At 37.3% G+C, this 24474-nt stretch overlaps 2 protein-coding genes across 2 annotated transcripts in view; both read right to left on the bottom strand.

The window, feature by feature from the left end:
• The window catches only part of ppp3r1b (protein phosphatase 3 (formerly 2B), regulatory s1ubunit B, alpha isoform, b), a 43246-nt gene extending 27832 nt beyond the window's left edge, over nucleotides 1-15414 (bottom strand). Inside the window, exon 1 of the mRNA XM_022674578.2 lies at nucleotides 15186-15414. Coding sequence (XP_022530299.1) covers nucleotides 15186-15188 — 3 coding nt within the window. The 5' untranslated portion in view covers nucleotides 15189-15414. The remainder of the gene's footprint in view (nucleotides 1-15185) is intronic.
• Nucleotides 15415-17460: 2046 nt separating this feature from the next.
• Nucleotides 17461-24193, bottom strand: cnrip1a (cannabinoid receptor interacting protein 1a). The gene is made up of 3 exons (XM_022674580.2): nucleotides 23865-24193; nucleotides 22446-22590; nucleotides 17461-20228 (listed from the first exon to the last, which is right to left on the bottom strand). Exons 1-3 carry the CDS (start codon nucleotides 24041-24043, stop codon nucleotides 20064-20066), a joined length of 489 nt encoding a protein of 162 aa, XP_022530301.1. The 5' UTR covers nucleotides 24044-24193; the 3' UTR covers nucleotides 17461-20063.
• Nucleotides 24194-24474: the final 281 nt, after the last annotated feature.

Below are 24474 nucleotides of genomic sequence, written 5' to 3'. Positions count from 1 at the left end.
AAGTAGACATTGGCTACCAATTAAGCCTTTTACTATAGTAACGTAAAAATAAAAACAATCTTGACCCCATTAAATAAACCCCCCAAAAGATTTTAATAACAAACAAAAATAATATATTCATTTTGTCATCTACGTCACTGTCATTCATCACTGTATATTAATGTCAAAGAAACATTCATCAGATATGAAGCTGTCAAAAATAATTTCTAACAATTGAAAAGAACACCAGAGTTTGTTCTGGTTCTTCAACAGGCTCAGGTGCATCATGAACATCACAGAGAGGGACATTGGTAGCAACATTGGGCAGGACAATACATGCAAGTGTTATGTTGCATGCTCCCTGTGGTTCGACTCGCAAATAGTTAAGGCATGCAAAGCGTCTCTGCAGAACACTCGATTGCTCGTATTGTTTTGCAATAAGCAGTATCTTGTTACTGCAAGAAAAGGAGTCATCAACCCCTGTTGGTTCTTCTATCTGTTTTTTTACATAGCTGTTAATCCGGCTTAGGTAATCCTGAAAACTGTGTTTCTGGATCAGGTTGATCCAATCCAATATTGCTTTGAAAAACTGGCTTAAAAGTAAGACAGATCACCTGATCCTGGATAGCAAAAAATGTGATTACCAAATCTGGATAATTTTGATCCGGATTACATTTTTTGAACAACTGGCCCCAGGTTATTTATGTCATCTTCAGTGGTTTTATTGTTATGGCTAACCAGTGTATAGCCCTCATAACACCAGCTTTGAGTGAAGCTCAAATGTGGCAAAACACAAGCAGGAAGAAGCAATCAAGAGTCTGTGCTAGCCTAAAAGCTAACCCTAGCCCAAAAGCATTGATCACCCGTTTTCTCCATTGTCTGTTCCCACTGGAGTACCGAAATTGAAGCTAAACATCAGGAAAAGGCTGGCTTACTTCTTTTTAACTAGACTAGGGGAAGAGAATAAAACAATAATATAATATAATACTTCCACTGTAAAAGAGCAATTAATACAACAAATTTGGCAAAACAACAGGGTGGTAAACAGGGTTGTTAAATGATATATGGATGCTTTTGGCCTCAACCAATGTCAAAAATGTACTATATATTAGGGCTGGACCCGAATATTCGGGTATTCGGATATTCGTTCGTTGAGTAGGTATTCGGTTTTTAATTTTGGTATTCGGATATTCGTTTTTTTTCTCCTTTCCAGAGTTCCACCTCACTCTAACCACTTCTGTTCTCGCGGGTCCCGTCAGAATATCTTGCGCGCGGGACAGAACTGAACTGTTATTGGCTGGAGCGGGAGTTTAATCCAGACGATGCGGGAGCAAATTAATAAATAGTTAAGAAAACTGTAATAATTGTAAAAAAAAAAAAAAACCTAAAGAAAACTCTCAACGCGCAGGATGGACCGACACACACACGCACACACCGATGGTGCAGCGCTGCTGTTTTAATAAATATATAAGTAAATTTGAAGCATTAAATGTAGTTTATTTAATTTATATTAGGAACGTGGGGCGGGAGCGGCAGAAATGTGTATGTGGCGGGCGGGCGCGGGATTAAAAGAAGCAATTTTTTTGCGGAGCGGTAACGAGACAGAAACGCGGGAGCGTGGAAGAGTGGGTTTAAAAATCAGTCTCGCGCAGACCTCTATTATACATGATAAAAAAAAAATGCAGGCTCTTCGAAACTGATTTATATAATAAAATGTAAGGGGTAATGTGGCAACAGTAGGGGCTAAATCGGTTACAAAAGCCTGGCCTACAAAAATGATGTCTGAACGAATTTCCTCTTATCTAATATAATTTAAAATGGTTTAAAAATATAAAATAATTTCTAAGCAAACGAAATATTTAATATTGAGCTTATAGCCCAAGTGCAAAAATACAAAATCAGTAATACGGCTATGCCCTGCACAATCCTTAAACCGAAATAGACCAAGTACAATAACGTCATTAACAATGACTTTCCTCTACTCTAATATAATTTAACATGGTTTAAAAATATAAAATAATTTCTAAACAAACGAAATATTTAATATTGAGCTTATAGCCCAAGTGCAAAAATACAAAATCAGTAATATGCCCTGCACAATCCTTTAACCGAAATAGACCAAGTACAGTTTACAATGACTGTCCTCTAATATAATTAACAATGTTTAAGAATATAAAATACTTCCTGAACAAACGTTTTTTTTGTTTGTTTGTTTTTTTAAGCAAATAGCCTAAGTCTGAAAACACAAACAGCAATTTACTGGGCTGGCTTGCGCAGCGGAGAAACCGTGCAGCAGCAGCCTCCTAGCCTGCTTACGCAGCGGATAAGCCGCGGTGTAGGGCAGCAGAAATTCCGGGATGAAAACACAAAGAAATCTGGGCTAAAAACACAGAAAAAATATGGGGTGAAAACACAAAAATCCGGGATAAAAACACCAAAAATCCGGGGTGAATATGTCTCGTCGGTCAGAGAAAATTGAACATTTTTCAGTGGATTAAAGGGGCCGTGATTTCCTTTTTTTTTTTTTTTTTTACCTCTTTTTTTAAAAACGAATATTCGAATATTCGCTTCGAATCAGTGCCGAATATCCGGAGCTCAAAAAACGCTATTCGGGCCAGCCCTACTATATATACACATCAAAGAACTTCAAAGCACATTTAAAGAGCAGATATAGATTCAACCAGTTCATTCAAAGCCCCTCTCTCTCTCTGTCTCTCATTTTGGCTGGTGACCTTTTACAGACACACTGCAGGTAAACTAGATTTATTAACATAATCCTTCAATGAAAACATTACGCTGTCTGTAGACCACCTCCTCTTTTTCCTCTTCCATCATAATCCATTCTCTTCATTGATTTTCACATTTATATGAGTAGAATAGTACTGCTGAAGTAAATTCATGATTAGAACTGCTCTACTAAGGTAAACTCATGATTACAATAGCTCTACTGAGGAAAATTCATGAGCAGAATAACTCTACAGAGGAGAATTCATGAGTAGAATAGCTCTGCTGGGCTAAATTCATGATGAGAACAGAACAACTGAAGTAAATTCATGATTAGTGTAGAAACATTGAGGTAAATGTAGGATCAGAACAGAACAACTACAGAACATTCGTGATTAGAATAGCTCTGCTGGGGTAAATTCATGATTAGAATAGAAATACTGAAGTAGATTCACAATTAGAATAGTGCTACTGAAGTAAATTCATGATTGGAATACCTCTACTAAGGGAAACTCATGATTATAATAGCTGTACTGAGGTAAATTTATGATTAGACTAAAACTACTGAGGTAGATTCGCAATTACAATAGTGCTACTGAGGAAAATTCATGATTGCAATAGCTCTACTAAGAAAAAAATCATGATTAGAATAGCTCTACTGAGGAAGATTCATGATTAGAATAGAACTACTAAGACAGATTCATTATAAGAATAGTGCTGCTTAAGTAAATTCATGATTAGCTCTACTGAAGAAAACTCATGATTAGAATTTGTCTACTGAGGAAAAATTAATAACAACAATAGCTCTACTAAGCTAATTTCTGGATAAGAATAGAAATACTGAAGTAAATTCATGATTAGAACAGCTCTAAGAATTTCTTGGCAAAAACTGCTAAGGTATATTTAAGATGGGAACAACTGAGTTAAATTTAAGACTAAAATTGAATTGCTGAGGTAAAACTAGTATTGAACCGGACACAGGCTGTTCTGAGATCAGAAATGTTATTCAAATACACCTGACAGATAGAGGCCAGAGGCTGTAAATCAGTCCTAGCGAATGCTGCGGAAACACAACAGTCTCCATACATTGGAGACCAGGCTTTTCTTCCCTGCCAGTTCAACTAGATGCTTATCAGACCCTGAGGGGATGTTCTCGCTCGCTCTGTCGGACTGAGATACAGCCAGAGCTTCCCTTCCTTCATCCATATTCTCAACTCCTCATTACAACACCAAACAATACACATCGCTCATCGGCAGCAGGGCTCCGATTCGTTAAGTGGTCCTGGTGCTGACTCACTGGGGGGGAAATAAAGCAGACTATTATTGATCTGTATTAAAATCAGTGATCTTCACACTGTTCTAAATGCAAATAATTTCCATGATAAGCATGTGTGATTACCATACACTCCATACAAAATGAAGGTGCTACAAAAGGTTCTTTGAGAGACGCCATGAAAGAAAGAAGAAACACTTTGGGCTCCTTAACAACTATATTTAGAACAAAGATTTAAAATATTTAAAAGGTACTTTAGCAGCATCTAAAACATTATTAATCCTACACAACCTATAGGTCCAAATGTTTGTGGACATTCCTTTTAATGACAGAAAAATTAGGCTATTTTAAAGGGGACATATTATGTAAAACTCACTTTTTTGCATGCTTTTGTATTTCCATTTGGGTCTCTACTGCCCCTATAAACACTCAGTTTAAGTGCAAAGTGCAAAAAAAAAAAAAATGAGTTTAAGCATGAACTAGCTTGTTTCTGTTTTGCTATTTAGCACAAGCTAACTCTAACATGTGGTAAATGCTGTAGTAAACACGGCATAGCCAGCAACAGCTAATTTGCATAAAAGTGACAGAGCCCTTAAACGGCTCATTCTAAAACTGAATGAAACTGGCAAGAATAGAGCTGGTGAGATCTCTTTATGTGAGATATTTTGTGTAAAGAACATCTACTTCTGTAAAAATAGGTATAATACAGGGGTTGGACAATGAAACTGAAACACCTGTCATTTTAGTGTGGGAGGTTTCATGGTTAAATTGGAGCAGCCTGTTCAATCTTCATTAATTGCACATTGCACCAGTAAGAGCAGAGTGTGAAGGTTCAATTAGCAGGGTAAGAGCACAGTTCTGCTCTAAATATTGCAATGCACACAACATTATGGGTGACAAAAGAGGACAAATTGTTGGTGCACGTCTTCCTGGCGCATCTATGATCAAGACAGCAAGTCTTTGTGATGTATCAAGAGCCACGGTATCCAGAGTAATGTCAGCATACCACCAAGAAGGACCAACCACATCCAACAGGATTAACTGTGGACGCTGTAAGGGAAGCTGTCTGAATAGGATGTTTGGATGCTAACCTGGATTGTATCCAAAAAACATAAAACCACAGCTGCCCAAATCACGCAGAATTCAATGTGCACCTCAACTCTCCTGTTTCCACCAGAACTGTCCGTCACCACAATCAATTATTGTGGTCTAAAACCAGGTGTTTTAGTTTCATTGTCTAACCCCTGTATGTACCCTTGCGCAAGTTGCACCCATTGCTGACACAGATGTGCAAATGCACAAACTGCTTGTCTAGTCTCTCTAGACAATTAGAAGTAGGAACTACACAACTAGAAAATTAGAAGTAGGGCTGGACAATAATTCCATTTTTAGGTCAACAACAATGATATTGAAATTCAGAAAATTATTTTAAATATCACCAAAAAAACACCATGGGCCACACTGGCCCGAATCTGATATGTCTTGTAATGTCTTGTAATAAATTCTATGTAATTTGTAGGCAAATAAAACTCAGAGTCAAAGTAATAAAAAGATCTTGCAAAATTTCTAGTTTGCTGATTTCAAGCTGAGCACAAAGGGCAGAACACCACATGCTTTTATAGCCAGGCAATTCAATGCACTCAAATGAAATGAATGCACATATTGTGATATAAATTCTGGCCATATTTTCCAGCCCTAACTAGAGGGGCAGCATTAGGCCGTGGAGCTGTCCTGACCTTCATAACTTCATTGCTTGGGTCGCTAAGTGCAATCATATCCTCACAGCCATGTTTCTCCAAAATCTAGTAGAAAGACACTTCAACTGTTTTATTAATAATCTTGATTTCCAATACAAAACAATGAATAAAGCAGGTGTCCCAAAACTAGGGCTGCAACGATCAGTCGATACAATCGACAATGTCGATTATTTAAATTTGTTGACTACAAATTTCATTGTCGACTGTTCGTTCATTTGTAACAAAACCAAATTACACAAACTCACACAGGTTACACTCAGCTTAGTTTGTGTCTCCAAAAGTCCCCTAACACAACAGATTACATATTTACTCACTAAATAACAGTACTCTCTACATTTAAAAAACATCCAGACATTTAAATGCCTTTTAAATTTCATGTTCAGCTGTTTCTATCGTTTTAAGAGATGGAGAACATGGCAGAAATAATTACTGAATAATTGACTAATTGAAAAAATAATCATCAGATTAGTCAACTACCAAAATAATCATTAGTTACAGCTCTACCCACAACTTATGTCCATATAGGGCATCATCTAAAACTTTGATACCCTGATATTGAAATTTACCAGCACTGTCCAGCACTACTGTTAACCACTACAGAAACAGCAATTCTCAGATCAGGTCATAGCTGAGGATAGAATTTAACCAGCTCCGCTTTGCACAATCCAGCAAGCGCTATCCTACAACATTGAAAGCGACAAGGTCAAGTACGAGGCTAGCTCAACAAGCGCACCGCTTGTTTATGGACGGACAAGTTTGCTTTATTCTTGATAAGAAAAGGTAAGGAATAAAAGAAGGCTGGGGAGGTCAGGCGTGTGTTCTGTGATGAGATATTGTTCAGTGAAGCAATAGAAGAGCTAGGTGTCACAGGTGTATTCTGGGCCCTCTTGATGTCTATCTCTGTGTGTGTGTGTGTGTGTGTGTGTGTGTACAGTGTAGGTGGAGATTATGCAGAAGAGCAGAGGCATGTGACCGTCACTGTCAACACTATTCTTGCTATAATTGTATTCAGGGTTACCCTTGCAGTACTGTGTCCACTGCTAACCCAAATAAAGAAACAGGCCAAGTTAGGCCGCTGGGAAGGCCACTAAACAACACAGAACTCTGTAGTCTCAATAAAAATGGCACAGTTACTAAAGCTGTGTCGTACTGATCTGTGTCAATGCCCACACATTAGTACGGATACAGTTTGATTTTACAATTGTTGTGTTGCTAACAACATCTTGTGTTAATTAAACTAGAGTTGCTGTTAAATAGATAGAAAGAGATAGATAGATAGATAGATAGATAGATAGATAGATAGATAGATAGATAGATAGATAGATAGACATATCACGTAAGATAGATAGATAGATAGATAGATAGATAGATAGATAGATAGATAGATAGATAGATAGATAGATAGATAGCATATCCACTTATCAGGACTCCCCCTATCACTAGTGATGCCCCAACACACCAGGAGGGTGAAGACTAGCACAAACCTCCTCTAATACATGTGAAGTCAGACTCCGCCTCTTTTTGAACTGCTGCTGATTGCCGAGTATCACAGTGCTAACGCTCGGAGGAAACGCAGCGGCTCGGTTCTGATACATCAGCCCACAGACGCAGGCTTGTGCTGATCCACATCACCCTGTGGAGTGATGAGGGGAAAGAGCACTATCTACTGTACCCACCAAGACCAATTGTGCTCTCTCAGGTCTCTAGTAGCTGATAGCAAGCTGCATGAACAGGATTCGAACCAGCAATCTCCCAATCATAGTGGCAGCACCTTAGCCGGCTGGATATCCATATTCTTTCAGTTAGCAAGTTATTATGTTAGCACAATGGAGCATGATAGTGAAGTTAGTAAATTTATTTTTTAAAGAGCTTTTATACTAGCTACCAGCCTGACTCCATGTCCATGAAGGGATACACAGGGTCAGCAACAATACCGGTCCTAATGGAACGGTACTAATGGACCCAACTGACCCAAGACTGGACATGTTGAGTATTCTGCAAAGCTTTCCTGTTCTCCAAAACTATAGTAGTGTACCACTGAGTGGTTATCTGAGTTACTGTAGCCTTTCTGTCAGCTCCAATCAGTCTGAACATCCTGTCATAAAAACAAGGCGTTTCCGTGTTCAGAACTGTCTCTTACTGAATGTGTTTCCACTATTATACCACTCAAGTGTCTTTAGACATTGTCGAGTGTTAAAAAGCCCAGGGGAGGAGCAGTTTTAGAAGTACTTCCTCATTATGAAGGTTGAAGTGAACATTTCCTGAAGTTGCTGGCCTGTATCTCCACAAATAAATGAATACAGTGCGCTACTGCCATTCGAAAATACCCAATAATGTATTCAGTACAGAGTGCAGTTAATACAATACATGCTTCACCAAAATGTAAGGCTACATTGGGTGAAAGCTCATTTATGTACAATGTTACAGAAGCAGAATTGCACAGTTAGCAACACAGCTGACTCTCAATAAACCTTGCTGGTCTCGGCTGCTGTTTCGGTTAGCACTGCGGCTCTAAACCCGCCGATGATGGATATTAGCATCTCAGCTATGTCAGGCTATTATAACATGCCTGGATCAGCCGCCGTGTCAGCTAGCATCAGGGTTCATACACTTTTTAAACAATACATTTCCATGATTTTTCTTGACTTTTCCATGCCTTCAAGGCAAATTTTCACGATCATACAATTTTCTAAAACAGTAACGACCTGGACAAAAAAAAAAACAACTAAAACTACAATCGAAATTGATTACAGCAGGCCTAAAATGAATGACACAATTTTTTAATAATACAATTTGTGTCAGATCCTAAGAGCTCCATTGTGTTAAATTACTGAATTAACTCTGAGCTAACATATTTCTTAGCTCAAAATAGATTTTCTCCATCGATAAACTGAAACACAAAGATTTGAAGAACAAATGTTCATTACTTTTCCAAAACTTATCCAGACCTGGAAATTGCTATTTTCAAATTCCATTTCTTTTCTAGTTTTTTCATGACCGTATGAACCCTGTAGCATCACAGCTTCAATGCAGCCGAGACCAGCTTTTAGCATCGCAACTACCCTGCACCAATCTCACGGGTCCTGGCTGCCGTGCCTGTTAGCATAGCTGCTACTATGTTGTGAACCTCCAAGCTTTTTAAACAAAGTATTGTTTTTAATATCAATTGGTAGACAAATATTTGGAATATTTGGTCAGCGCAGCAATGCAGTCTGTTAACAGTAGGCAACTGCTGCTAAGCAACAAAGTGCAAAAACTCAAATCTCAAATCTCTAGAGCAAACTGTTTTCTTTTTTTAAATAACTTTGCATGTTAACATAGAATTTTGCTAATGCAGATCAGTCAGGTGTCAGTCAGTCAGTCAAGTTTATATATGTGAGTTTTTCCAAAGAATTAAAATAATTAAAAAGGTGCGAATGCCTTATGTACTAATAAAAAGGGGTTCAAACACAGTCTTTAAAACCTAAACAATTAATTCTGTAGCAGAGGTCCCACCCACTGCAGTTATTATAAGCATGTGATGTGTCCACGTTACGAAGCGAGGGAATACTACAGCCTCCTAACATTAGCACAGCCCGACTGCCTTGTGCTATTTTGACTTTAAGGTTACACAGACAGCAAATTAAGTTAAAGTGGATTGAGGGTTTAGGATTACCTCATCAGGGTATAAAGTCTCAACAGGGAGCGAGGGAACACGTTTAAGAACTGGGCAACAGAAGGAGGACACATCCTAACATCCTTCTACAGGAGAAAAACAACACTCAGGGCCCAGAGCTGCTATCAGCTTCCAGCGGGAGTCAGAAATCTACTTCATTAGACTCTAAAACATCCAAAGATACAGTTATAACCTCATTATGCTCACGGATTCCTCTTCCATCATGATGCAAGACACTTTAAACTGCCGTCTGACAGCCTGTAGCTCATTTCTACAGTAAAAAAAAAGAATGAGGTGTCCCTGTTCTTTAGAATCTGAATCAAGAGGTTTTTAAGGAAGGCAGAAAAACATTATAGCATTTAGCTTAGCATAGGCACTAGATATGGTCACTATTTAAATAAAGGATATATAAACTGCAAAGCAGCCACACTCTGAACATACAAATACACTATATGTCCAAATGTTTGTGGACAAACCTCCTAATGAATGCATTTCACTACTTCAAGATGCACCCGTTGCTGACACAGATGTGCAAATGAACGCTAGGGGTGGGCGATATTGCTCTAAAATAATATCACGATATTTCAGGGTATTTTTGCGATAACGATATACTTGGCGATATAGGAAAACTAAAATAATTCATTCATTTCAGGAATATAGTATAAGAGTATAACAGAATAATCATAATGTGGCAAAATAAATAAAACTGCAAAATAAAACAATTCTACAATAAATACACTTAAAGCTTCACAGTAAATAATAAACTATTACTAGTCAGAACAGCCCTATTATCACGATATGGATTTTTAATAATGATATTTCTGTCACGATATACTGTATACGATATAATATTGCCCACCCCTAATGAACACACACACACACACACATACATACATACATACTGCTCTAAACTCTGTAGAGAAGTATCACCAAGTATCACACGTTACAAATTCTTAACCCTCCTTTTATGTTACAGGTCAAATTGACACGTTTTGAGGTTTAAAGATCTAGGAAAAATAGTTTAAAGTATTTTTTCAGTATGAAACTTCTTCTGCTTGTCTTAATTAGTGTAATCAACATATAACTAAAACAATGTTATGTTTCAATATTATGTAGAACTAATGTTTTTTTTTATATTGGTCCTTCAAAAGTAACAAAGTAGTGAAACTGAAACTTAAAAAAAAGTATGAACCTTTATTTTTCTTTAATTGTGAATAATCATAAGTAAACCATTACATGTTACAGGTAAGAAACACCATTGCAATAATGGTTTTGGATGCACCCGGCATTTCTGTTCCTGAAAAATGAAGCTTAATAGAAGTGTTAGTCAGATAAAAAATAAATAAATAAATAAATAAAAATTGCCTGTTGGCACCATGTCTGTCATCTACAGGCTACAGAGACATCTTCAAATCTTTATAATGTAAATATAAGACGTACATATATTTACTCCAACAAAAGCGGAATGAGCCGGTGTCCCATGACTTTTGTCCATATGTCCAGTATATATTCCAAGGTGTTGAACTGTTACTGTTACTGTTAAGATGATGTAAATAAGCCACAGCAACTATTCTGTACTGTGCTTTGTTTAAAAAAGAAAAACAGTCCTGGCTGAAACACTCTTTATAACTTCAGTGTGAAAGGGCGGGGTTAAATTGTGAGAAATAGGTGTTGGGTTTTAAATCATGATCAGAACAACAATTTACAACAGGCTGTTTTTCAAGCTTAGTTCACAAACTTTATATACAAAAGTAGTATTAGTACACCTGCTCATTCTCTGTTTGTTTTGCAATTGCTAATGAGTATCAATCAGGGTATTAAAAAGAGTTTATACTGCTTTTGTTGGAGTAACTGTCTCACTGTCCAGAGAAGGTTTTGTGCTATATTTTGAAGGAGCACTGCTGTGAGGATCTGACAGCATTCAGCAACAAGCATAGAGCTGCATCATTTCACACAACTCTAAGCTCAATGCAGCTCAATGGACAAAAAAAAAACATCTTTATATATTTTAACTGAATAAATACAATATATAAGGTAATAACAAAAACAACTACATCTATATTGATATAAAATTTATAGTCTCATCCTATATATTGTATGAAAAATTTTGATATTACTTATTTTTTTTTTCACAGCTGTAGGGCAAATTTTAAAGTGACCACTTCAGTTTCTGAATCAGTTTCTCTGATTTTGCTATTTGAGTAAAATGAACATTATTGTTTTATTCTAAAAACTACGGACAACATTTCTCCCAAATTCCAAAAAATATATTGTCGTTTAGAGCATTTATTTACAGAAAAAGAGAAATGACTGAAATAACAACAACAAAAAAGATGCAGAGCTTTCAGACCTCAAACAATGCAAAGAAAACAAATTTTAAGAGTTCAGAAATCAATATTTGGTGGAATAACCCTGTTTTTTAATCAGTTTTTATGCATCTTGGAATCATGTTCTCCTCCACCAGTCTTACACACTGCTTTTGGATAACTTTATGCAACTTCTGGTGCAAAAGTTCAAGCAAGTCAGCTTGATCATCCATCTTCCTCTTGATTATATATTTTTTAATTAGGTTAAATCAAAGAAACTCATCATTTTTAAGTGACCTCTTATTTTTTTCCAGATCTGTATATCCCCCACCTGGCATTAGGTATAGTTTATTTTTCCTGCTCCAGATGGTCCTATCCTATTAACAATTTTTCTATACATGGAATAGACTAAAGCTAAACGCATTTATTTCAGGGGGTGTCCACAAATATTTGGACATATCCTGTACAGAGACTCTAAAAGGCTGATGGAAGGCAAATGGAAATGACTATGCGCCAACCAATAAACTAATCAATATTGATCAGTTTGATTGCCTACTGGGACTTCCGGGGCCTGACCCTCCGAGAGGGGGAGGTGATCAGATCAACCTGGATATACGGTCTCCATGGAGACTATTCTTAGACCACCAGAAGAAGAAAAAGAAAATGGGCTATAAAGCCGGAGGGTTTACAAAGAATCCTGCATGGCCTATTTCAGCCGTGCAGCCGGGCCGGACGGGGCTTTTCCGGAATGTTCAGATCCAAAACGTTTCGGTCAGTGGGCTGCGCACGGAGGCCACTCCATCCATCACATCAGATGCTGCAATTTCAAGGCCTCTGGAACACCAGAATGAAGTGCACCATAAATAGACATAGCGTGTGCAGATAAATGGCACATTAAAGCTATGCTGGGCTGCTCATCTGCTGCTCGTCCTTCTGCAGAACTACAGAAAGATGTAGAAGCCCAAATAAACAAATAAAATCGTCATTTGCTTTTAAACTAATATTTATCTCCATATTACAACCGTATATACACAGTACACATACACAGTATATAGACAAACATATTGAAACACCTGCTTATTTGTTGTTTCTTCTGAAACCAAGAGTATTTAAGTAAAATGTTTATCCTGCTTTTGTTGGAGAAGCTGGCTCTACTGTTCCAGGGAAGGTTTGAACAAAAATGTACTACATTTTGCAGCTTCTTTGCTGTGAGAATCTGATTGCATTCAGTGTCACAAGCATTACTGAGATCAGGACGTTGGATAAGCGCACTAATTCCATAGAAAACTGCTTCACTGCTGTTTCACTGCTCCACAGCTTAAGCCCACATGTGGTATTAAGCTTGGCTGAATAGGTTCACGTTTATCTGCACAAGATAAAAGATAAGTCCTATTCTATTGGTAATACTTCTCTGCAGGAACTACACAAGCATTAGAAGGAGTGATTGTTATCCACAGACATTTGGACATACAGTGCAGCTTCAAATTGTATTTACATGCAAATATATGAGAGTGACTCTACACTATATTACACTAACAAATATGACTTTTCTTTTATTACTTTTAAACCAATGTTGCCATTGCAATTAAGAGATTTCTCCTATGTGATCTAATGTAGATCATTCTAGCAAATGTCCAGATTACCACTGCTTGTCCTATGTAACTACAAACATCATCTACAAGCATAGAGAATCACTGTCTTTTAATGCAACAAGATATTGAACCAAACCTATAATGAATAATGTAACTATGAATACAATGTTCTATAGACTGTATATATGACAGCAAATCTGAAAGGACGCCCTAAGTTCCACAGCCAATCATAGTGAGAAACGCAAGAATTTCGGCTCTTGCTCATGAATATTTATACATGCAACCAAATCGCCTCTGATTGGCTTCACTTCACACTGGCCTAGTCTTAAGAGTCTCTGTAAAACGCCAAATCCACCGGAGATCCTATGTAAACACACAGAGGTGGGTAGTCCAGGTCTAAAAAAGTAAAAATCCACACTGGGGTCTAAACATACACCTACCTCATTCATCTCAATTGTACTTCGCTGGTGGTGTTACATAGACAAAATCTAACCATTTGTTCATTAGCTCTGAATTACTGGACAAAGCATATAACACTGATGTGTTATTTGCACAATTAACACATGAACAAACTGCCATGCTGTTCCTAGCCCTGTTTGCTTCTGTCTGAAGAGACGTGTCGACCTAAGCGAGCCAAGGTGGGCGAGGCCATGAATACTAATTCACGAGTTGGCACAGTGCTTTTCCTGACCGATTCGTTTTTAATTAACATCTTATTTTAGTAGCTACTGCAGACAATATTGAGGTTGAGGAAGAGCTAGTGATTTCTTTGCTTGGGAAATTTAATGCCTCTATCACTTGCATTGTAAGCCTGTTGGAAGCATCGACTAAAAGCGCTGTATTTGGGAATGCTGGGGGAGAATAGAGATGAGCTGTTCGACAAAAGTTTATGTTCGTTATCATGTTTCACTACAATTTAAGTACATTTCACACCAGATTTCTCCTTTAAGGACACTGCAAAAATACAAATCTTACTAGTGCACGATTAATCTGTGCATTCTGACAGCTGTCAGTTTGTATGGTCTAGCTTAAGCATAAAGTATAATCAATTTAAATGGCAATATAAAACAGAGTGTTAAGTTAGTTATTTAATTTATTTCAAACTGATACACTCATAAACTAACCTACAGTTAACAAGCTAAACTGTTAGCCACCCTACACATTTACTTTTAGTAGCTAGCTGTGAAACAGGGAGCACAAACGCAGTTTAAACAGTTTAGACACAATTTATGCTGTTTTTGAGGGCGTTTGTGCAATAAACGCCCACATTATGTGGACGTTTTCTGGTTCAAATAACTAGCCAGCTAATGCTAACTAACCAACCTAACTAGCTAACTGACAGCCAGCCCTGCACTGACCAACAGCTAGCAGCTATTTAACGTTACCTACTGAGACTCTATCGACATTTCTAGCCATTTCCAGCGTTTTAAACTACATTAACTACAAACACTCAGCGTGTTAACGTTAAAACACGACATATCTGTTAATAAATTCTAATATTACTCGTTATAAACACGATTAAACGCGTTTAAACCCCGTTAACAGCGCAGTTAACCCAGGCCACGGCTTCTCTTCTCTTCTGTTTTTATCCAGCGCTAACTATTAACTATTACGTTCCGTTAAACGTGCGAGATCACGACACGGCGCTAAACACCTTCATATATCGATAAACTAAAGATATTTCGCTAAATCAGGCCGAATGAAGCTCAGAGCAAGCGATAAACTCTGTTTTAACGCTGCGAGTTAGCATCGATGCTAACGCTTGGGCTGAAATGCCGTTGACTCGAATGGTAGCTAGCTAAGCTAAGCTAGCTGTTAGCTAGTTAGCTAACTAGCAGGTTAGCAAGCCTAGCTAACCCAAACCCAGCCAGTGAAGCGCTACAGGCGGCGGAGTCTCACCATTCTGCCGCCGCGGTGCGAGTCTCTCTCCGGGGGAAGAGGAAGGTGGAGATGGAGGGTGGCCGGGTTTTAAACGGGTGAACAGCCGCCGGGTGAGGCTCCGTGTCTCGCGGGCTCGGTTCTCCGGGCTCTGTGTCGGCGGATGACGGATGGACTGCGGTAGAGGCTCGGGAGATCCGCAGCGAGGGGTGAGCGCGCAGAGTGGGCAGAGCAGGAGGAGAGAGAGGCAGGGGGAGGGGCGCGAGTACAGTACATCCGGGTATTTCTTTCTCTCTCTCTCTCTCTCTCTCTCTCTCTCTCTCTTTCTCTGAATGTATAATATATATGAATATATGTAATATATACAGCTCCTGAAAAAATAAGAGACTACCTAAAAATGAGGAGTTTCTTTGATTTTACCAAGCCATCAAACCAAGCTGAACCGCTTGAATTTTTGCACCAGGAGTAAAGGCATAAAGTTATCATCCAAAAGCAGTGTGTAAGACTGGTGGAGGAGAACATGATGCCAAGATGCATGAAAACTGTGATTAAAAACCTGGATTGATCCACCAAATATTGATTTCGGAACTCTTAAAACTTTATGAATATGAACTTGTTTTATTTGTATTATTTGAGGTCTGAAAGCTTCTTTCTTGCATCTTTTTTGATATTTCAGCCATTTCTCATTTTCTGCAAATAAATGCTCTAAATGCTCAAATTTTTTATTTGAAATTTTAAAGAAAAGTTGAACGTAGTATATAGAATAAAACAAAAATGTTAATTTTGCTCAACATACACATATAAATAGCTAAATTTGAGAAACTGATTCAGAAACTTAAGTGGTCTCTTATTTTTTTTTTGTTTTTCCATGTATATATATGTGTGTAGGTGTATGTGTGTGTGTGTTTGAGGAGGTTCCTCACAACAATTAAATAATAAAAAAAACATATAAAGGAAAAGTTACATATTTTATAGAAATCTGCTATGCTATTACAATGTTATAACTGTGTTATTACAGTTGTGTTAAAACCATGTCATCACCATGTTGTTACTGTTGTGTTTTTACCATGCTATTGTTATTGCCAAATCATTATTAGGTTAGTACTATTTTGTTATTACTATGCCATTACCACATTAGTACTATTGTGTAATTATCATATTACCATGCTATTACTATTTTGTTATGCCCATCTTATTATTGTGTCTTACTATGTTATTTTAATTGAATAAGCATTGTATTATTTCAATTCATTGTTTTCTCAAATTAACAAAATACTTCTTTAATTGAAATTGTTAATCATTCAATTTAGCAACCTGCTCTTTCAAATAAATATTTTTCTCTTAAATTGAGGGAATCTAAGGATATTTTACTATAAAATAACTTGAAACCAATAAACAAGCAAAATAAAATAAATAAACAATTAACAAAGTCACTAAAAATGAATAAATCTAATGCATTAATTACAGCAGATGTTCATTGTCATTGTGACAGTGTGTGTTGCATTAGTAAATGTACAGCAGTGTAGGGAGAGCTGGGCTCCACTGATACCTGTACAGTGAACTGGTTCTGAGTGTGTTTTTTTTTCTAGAAACCTACCAGATCAGACTCGTTCACACTGGTGGTGAGAGGATCCAGCTGTCTGAAGAGTTTAAAGGCAGCGTTTTAGACCCCTGGGTTGGTCGGGTGATGGGGGCTCAGACGGCTGCATTTCTCTGGGCCTCTGTTGGCCTACAGGTCTCCCTGTTGCTAAGCAACAGTAGCACCTAACTGTTAGCAAGAAGTGCTAGCGAGCTAGCGTTTAATGGCAAATCAGTTTAGCATAAAACTCCATCAGAGATACAGTACAGACGTATTTTAGCGTTTACTCCAGCATTTAAAACTCAGACTTAATGCTTATATACAATGAACAGGTGAGTTAATTGGTATGCCTAATTGATATATCTGATAAATGATCTACAATGTCATCAATATCTACAATAGTCATAATAGTTACAATAGTGAATAGCTCTATTTGAGTAATGTTCTAATCCATGTTATGAGAAGCAAGAACTTCTTAACTAAGTAAAGAAAAATATATGTTAGGAAATGAGGGTCAGTCAATCCGAAACATTTCACGAACTTTGAAGACGATCAAAAACGATATGATGGAACTGGCTCTCATCAGGACAAAGAAGGAGCAGGAGTTCCCTCTGTGGCACAGGATAAGTTAATCAGAGTTACCATACATATATGTATGTGTGTGTGTGTGTTTGTTTAGATGTTCCGCATACTCAACAAAAATTAGACACTTTGCAATTTTCATTTTGATCTTTTTATCTTAAAAAAAAAACAAGAATTCAACAGTTTGGCTCAGATTCACACAGAAATGGTTTAAATAATAAAAAAGACACAATCAGATTATCCTTGAGAAATGTACACAGTTACCACACAAGCAAATATATAATAAAAGCAACAGCATAAATTCAAGCAATGCAGTTGTGAGAGATGCTGTAATTAATCTGAATTGAAGGCCCACTCCTACTGTTTTTTATGTTTATTAATATTTTCATTGTTTTAGATCATCATTAATATATATACAGTACAGTGTATTTTTTGTTATTGTAAGCAGCACCCACCTTTGTACATGTGGAAAGTTAGTAAGACTGTATGTAGTTGTAGCAATAATTATGGAATTATGGAACATGATTTTTTTCATTTATTATAACTTGATGACAATGATATTAAATCAGGCATATTCATCACCAATTTAGTTAAAAAACATATATGGAATAGAGCAGGCCTTCGATTCGTTCGTGGCGTGAAGAGGTAGGCAACTTAAAAAGCACTGAAGAAGCGATAAACGACTATAAAAACAAAATATAATCAAGAAACAATTCATACCATACTGTATACTCTTCCACACCATAAATAAACACACCATTCACAATTAAACAAACAAACGAATAAATAAATAAATATTTATCAGCGCCAGTCCCGGAACATCACAACGTCCACCGATTGGTCGTTCTTTTTCACATTAACTTGATGACGATAATAATCGTATGTATGTATATAAGTATATATACAGGTATATATATATGCAGACAGCACCCTGTAGGAGCGAGTGGTTTTGAGCACTGCCCTGTTCGTAGTACAGCTAAAATACTGGAGTAACTGCATGCCCACAGTAAGGCCCACAGTGAGGAGACAGACGCTGACTGGAAGTTGCATTAGATTAGTAACCATAACAGGGCAGATAATGTACTGTATGTACATGTGGGCGACTGGGAGCGTAGTTCATTAATACAAAAATGCATTGTAACCTTCACTTTTTCTGCACCAGCACTGCAGTGGTTGGTCTAACTGACCTGTGCATACTTTCATTTCATTTCAACTGTGCTTATTATTCTACAGGTCTTCCACTCATAATTAGGTTATCAACTTATCATCAATATATAGATATATAGACATAGTCCTTTAATATTGAGGTCTAGTTTTAGAGTTCTAGAGTTATTGAGTTTACCAAAGAGCTTTAATGAAGGAAATGAACGCTAGTCTAGCTCCATATTCCACACTCAACAACTTGGAAAGAGGAAATGCCGTCAGCTCTGTGTGTTTGTGTTTGAGGGGTAATCTACTTTCTAAACTTGAAAGTAAGTGATGTTGTATTACATCACTAAACTAGCCTCTTTGACCTGTGTCATGTGTTGCGTTTAAAAACAAAGATAAATATGAAGTCTCCAGATGTTGATGTTGACATCAATAGTTTCTATTCCAATTCCCTAAATATTTGTAATAATTAAAAGTTCACTAAGTAATTTGCAATCGCAAATGTTATCAGTGGTATAAAATGGTACTAAAACAACTATAATTATTGTTTATTGCAATTATTTCTGGTATAATAAACAAAAAAAACTGTCCTCTTCATGCTTTTATCTACACATATATTGCTATGTTGCTAGGTTGGCCAAGAGGCCAATTTGTTCTATCCATTGTCCTATCCACACTTTGTTCTTTCTTAGCAACTGTTGCTAGGTTGGACAGGCTATTGTGAAATTTTACGTATTCATGTATTTCATGAATCGCTCACAACTGTAATTTGCGTTTTTGTCCAACCTAGCAACATTTTATTGCATACAACACTTTTGTGGGCAAAAGCAAGAACAGGTTAACTAGGGCCATTGCTTGTCCAACCTAGCAACAGTTGCTATGAAAGAACCTATTAAGGTGTTGGAGAAAATAAATAGTCAGTTAGGTCTACCACTTGTCTAACCTAGCAACAGTTGCTATGGATGAATACATAAAAGCACACATGGCACTGTTAGAACCATTAATAATCAATTAATAATAGCCTGTCTAACCTAGCAACTGTTGCTATGACAGAGTGCATGTGATTTATAGTGCAACAAAACAAATATAACACAACAAAAACATCCTTTAACCCACTTAAAACACTTAAAATATCTATTTTTGAATCTGCATTTTAATCCTCCACTCATAAGTACTATATGCATAGAGCTTAATAAGAGTTTAAGGAGTTAAATTTGGTCCTTGATTGACTGAACAATCAACAATCAACATGCAAAACCAACAACACAGAAGACAGAAGAACTGGTGATGCTGATCTGGTGGTAAAAAAAAAAAAAAAACAAGATCCCAATGGTTGAAGGATTTCTCATCTCTTGGTCTTAAAGGAATACGCCAATCAGAAATGCTAACATGCTAACAGGAATGTAAACGATAGCTGTTAGCCATGTTAGCATCTTTAGCTTGAATATTCCTTTAAAAACCTGAATCCGTCCCTCTGTCCAGTACATAAACTGCCCAGTGATGGTTACTGTCCCCGCAGGTATAGATAGTGCTGCTGTGCTGTGCTTCAGCCAGTTTTTGCTATGTCTCTCTCTCTCTCTCTCTCTCTCTTACTGGAAGATCTCCTTGTTGATCCACATCAGGCTGCGCGTCTCGTTGGGCTTCACCTCGTAGTCGATGCAGCTGAACTTGTTGCCGAACTGGCAGTGCTCACGCTTGTAGTAGTTGTAGTATTTCACCTGCCAGACTGTTTCAAACACTCCCGCATCCTTAAACTGACAAAAAACGAGAATACATCACGTTATTAATAAGACATAAGGGGTTTTTAAATAAAATTTTCTACCTTAATCATGGACACACTAGGGCTGCGTCCAGAAACCCCAAAAGTGTCTCCTTTTTCCTACAGATCCTCCTCCTCTCCTCCGTGACCCGGAAACTGATTTCGGGACGCCATCTTGCCGCCTGTCCGAATACCGTAGGAGACGAAAGAAGCCGCTTAAAACCCTCCTGTAGTAGCCTTCCAACAGAGGGTACATCAGTGCATCCTACTCCGGAAGACTTTTAGGGATTATCGAATGACATCACTGCATCCACGCCCACAGAGCATGTGGGAATGGAGAAGGCAACTAACAAATATAGCCTACCTCATAAAAGTTCCTTAACTAATTAAACAGCCAGTAAAGGAGTAATATAATGTTTAGTTTAGGTAAGCTGTATGTTCAGTAAAACTATATTAATGACCCTATATGTAACATGTTGTTGTACATGTACACATCACTTCAACATGTATGCAAAATAAAATATTTATTATTATATTTATTATTTATTTATATTTGTTTTTTGTTTTATTACATTCAATGACATCATATTTCACTGTTAAAATGATTTAATATTCACATATGCAACCTTCATCAATAGCAAATCAGGCTGTTCTTTGAAGCTTAATATGCTTGTCAAAGTTATGATGTCTAGAATCTGGAATTGTGTTTATTGATTTCTCGTTTTTATTTTTGTATGTGGAGCTCTATCCAGAAGCTGTGATTGGTTGCGCAGTATCCGGCATGTGCTGAAAGTGAGCGTTGTGATTGGCTCAGTTCATCGGTAGTCAACATCCTATCCAAAAGGGATCAGCTGTCCCATTTCCCCAATTACAGCTCCTTCCCTCCATTCCTCCTCCTCCTCTCCTCTTCTCGATTCCTCCACCTTCTTCCGGGGTAGGAGAGGAGGAGTAGGAAAGGAGGAGTAGGAGAGGAGGAGTAGGAGAGGAGGAGTAGCAAATGTTTCTGGACGCAGCCTAGGACTGAGTCAGCAATGCTTGGTATTAGGGCACTACATCTTCACAAACTTGCTGTTTTCTAGCTGAAAGATACGATCTGAACAGGACTAGGATTGTAAAATTAGTTTGTTCACCTTTCTCTGTGTTACTGTGGCTTTCTGGCTCTCCATATTACGGTTATTAATGTAGTTGCGTTGTCATCTTTTTGTTTGCTTTGTAAATGTTGTTGTGATGTGCCTTTCTGGGCCACCGTACCATATTGCTGGATATCACAGTCCACCACAGCAAAATGAATGTAGCAGAAATAGTGAGTGCTGAGCTCTCGCTGATATTTTGCAGTTAGACAGTTGGGCCACCCCAGAGCTGTGAAATGTAATTACGTAAAAAAGGTAGTTCTGAATTAATTTATATTTTTATTCTTACTTGGATGTTGAACTATTTTCTAATCTCTAGAGTGGTGCAACTGTCTAACTGCCTGCTTGTCAAGAGACAGAAGGTTTGAATCCCACTGAAACGCCATAAACCAACCTAAATAAGTAATAAGCAACAGAATTAACCCTCCTGCTATCTACAAATTTATGAACACCCTTTATTTTCTGGGTCAATATGATCCTAGCAATTTAAACTTCCAGAAAATTATTGTAATTACTGATCATTAAACATGTTAGCAAAGTTTACTCACCAGTTGCTTCATGTTTATTTGAAAAATTATCAGCATTTCTGGCATTGACATAGGTGTTTTATTAGTATTGTATAAGTATTATGAGTAATGTTTTGTTAAGTCAGGGCCTAAAGTAAAGGGAGATTTAGAAAAATATTATGAACTGAATGTCGTAGTGATCTCAACATTATCACCACACAAATATGTGTAAAATATTGATATTTCTTATGTTTTATGGCTATAAAACAGCCTTGATAAAACCGACAGTAAAGTTAAAACATTTTAAACATTTGAAACATTTTTACTCTTCATTAAATTAAGAAAAGACAACAAATATGAATCACAAAACTAATTTCAAACCATTTTTTCAGAGACTTTAAAAAGGGAATGGGGTCAAATTGACCCCAAAGATAATACGAGGGTTAAATAAGTTCTAATGCTTCTGATCTCTTTAGGCTTCAAAACAAATTGGTGTTTTTTTTACCATTTATTAAATGTCTGAATATTCAAAATGATACACATTTGAGACATAATCCAGCAGAAACAGTAGCTCACCTGTATAGACACCTGCACTGGCTGACGGTCTCCGCTTTTGGTGTGCGGTACTCCCTCAGTATCGTAAAACCCGTGATATACAATCGTTTCATCATCTTTGGACTGCTGCTCCAGAGGAAAGCTGCCCGAGCCGATCCCCATAGTGCTAAAAAATATATAATGCAAATATATAAATTCAGTCAATTAAGACTTTTTTCAAATATGTTACTATGTATGTTACTATAGTATAATACAAAATATATATATGTACAGATCTAGGCCTATGTAATGACCCTATATTTAGTATGTAGTAGTAGGTGTACATAATAATAATAATACTTTATTTTTATATAGAAGACTATGTCTATTGAATGAGCCACCACTTCTAAATACACTATAAAACACCACATATTGAGCTCTATGTTAATAGCCAGGGTTATTTCATTCATATTAATAGTAAATCTATTGTAATATGGTGAATATATATGGGTATACACATATATACAGAAGACTATGTCTATTGAATGAGCCACCGCTTCTAAATTACACTATAAAACACTACATATTGAGCTCTATGTTGATAGCCAGGGTTAATTAATTCATTTTAATAGTAAATCTATTGTAATATGGTGAATATATAGGGGTATACACATATATACAGAAGACTATGTCTATTGAATAAACCACCGCTTCTAAATACACTATAAAACACTACATATTGAGCTCTATGTTGATAGTCAGGGTTAATTAATTCATTTTAATAGTAAATCTATTGTAATATGGTGAATATATATGGGTATACACATATATACAGAAGACTATGTCTATTGAATGAGCCACCGCTTCTGAATACACTAGAAAACACTACATATTGAGCTCTATGTTAATAGCCAGGGTTATTTCATTCATATTAATAGTAAAACTATTGTAAATTTGTGAATAAATATGGTTATACACATATATACAGAAAGGTATGTCTATATAATGAGCCACCACTTCTGAATACACTAGAAAACACTACCTATTGAGCTCTGTGTTGAAAGCCAGGGTTATTTCATTTATAAAAATAGTAGCATAACTGCTTTAATATTATGTGCACATATATGGGTATACACATACACCATATACAGCATATAAAGGCCTAGATCTACTGTATGTAGACCTAGGCCTAGGTATATCTAATAACCCACAGCTTCTGAATACACAGTAAAACAGCATATATTGAGCTCTGTGTTCATAATATATAATATATGGGTATAAATATAGTAGACAGGTCTTAGTCCTCTGTGTGTCCCCCTCCCCACAGCAGCATCAGCACCACACCACCACTCCCTGCTACTGCCAGGCCCTGCAGGACCCCGACATCTTTCATTCAGCTCACCATCAGCGTGTGTATGAGTGTGAATGAGAGTGAATGAGTGTGTGTGCGGCTGTTCTTACGTGGCCTCGGCGCTGCCCGGTTTCACCACCACCTCGATCTTGTATTTGGACCCAGTCAGCAGTTTTATGGTCCTGGTCTGTCCGAACCGAGACCCGTCCGCCTTGAAGAACACCGGCCCATCGTTTGGCTCCATCTTCAGGGACACCGAGATGTTAATGACGGGTGGAACCTCCGCCATGGCTATTAAATAACAGATATTAATAATAATAGATAAAGAAATTAAATAAATAAATAATCCTGCTCTGGGTTCCCTAGAATTAAAGGGATGGCAGAAGGTCCCAGGGAGCGACGCTGGATGATGGAGGAGGGGTTTTATTCCCTTCTCCACCTGTTTTCATGCAAGCCCCGCCCCCCGCGAGTCCCGCGGTGTGATTGGCTGAGCAGGACAGGTTTAAAATGGCTAGAGAAGCATTAGCAAAGAGTCTCTAATAAAGAGTTTACTGTTTATAAAACAGAGAACCACCGCCAACCGCTAGAGGGAGCCCGCGAGGGAGACCGTAATGAATGGGAGTGAATGGAGCTAAAATGCTAAAAACTCTAATTAAAAATAGTAACTCACTACTTATCTAGGATGTTATTTCAGTTTTGGAAGGTATAATTAAGTATTTA

This window comes from Astyanax mexicanus, chromosome 21, assembly GCF_023375975.1.
Source record: "Astyanax mexicanus isolate ESR-SI-001 chromosome 21, AstMex3_surface, whole genome shotgun sequence".
Lineage (NCBI taxonomy): Eukaryota > Metazoa > Chordata > Actinopteri > Characiformes > Acestrorhamphidae > Astyanax > Astyanax mexicanus.
The sequence above is the reverse complement of the archived record's forward strand: the minus strand, read 5'-3'. Positions and strand labels throughout refer to the sequence as shown.

Excerpts from the sequence above, each read along its gene's own strand:
- cnrip1a (XM_022674580.2), bottom strand. The coding sequence starts at position 24,043 with ATGGCGGAGGTTCCACCCGTCATTAACATCTCGGTGTCCCTGAAGATG. Across the intron at positions 22,591-23,864 it reads CCGGGCAGCGCCGAGGCCAC|CACTATGGGGATCGGCTCGG; the intron begins GTAAGAACAGCC and ends TATATTTTTTAG. Across the intron at positions 20,229-22,445 it reads CAGTGCAGGTGTCTATACAG|TTTAAGGATGCGGGAGTGTT; the intron begins GTGAGCTACTGT and ends GTTTTTTGTCAG.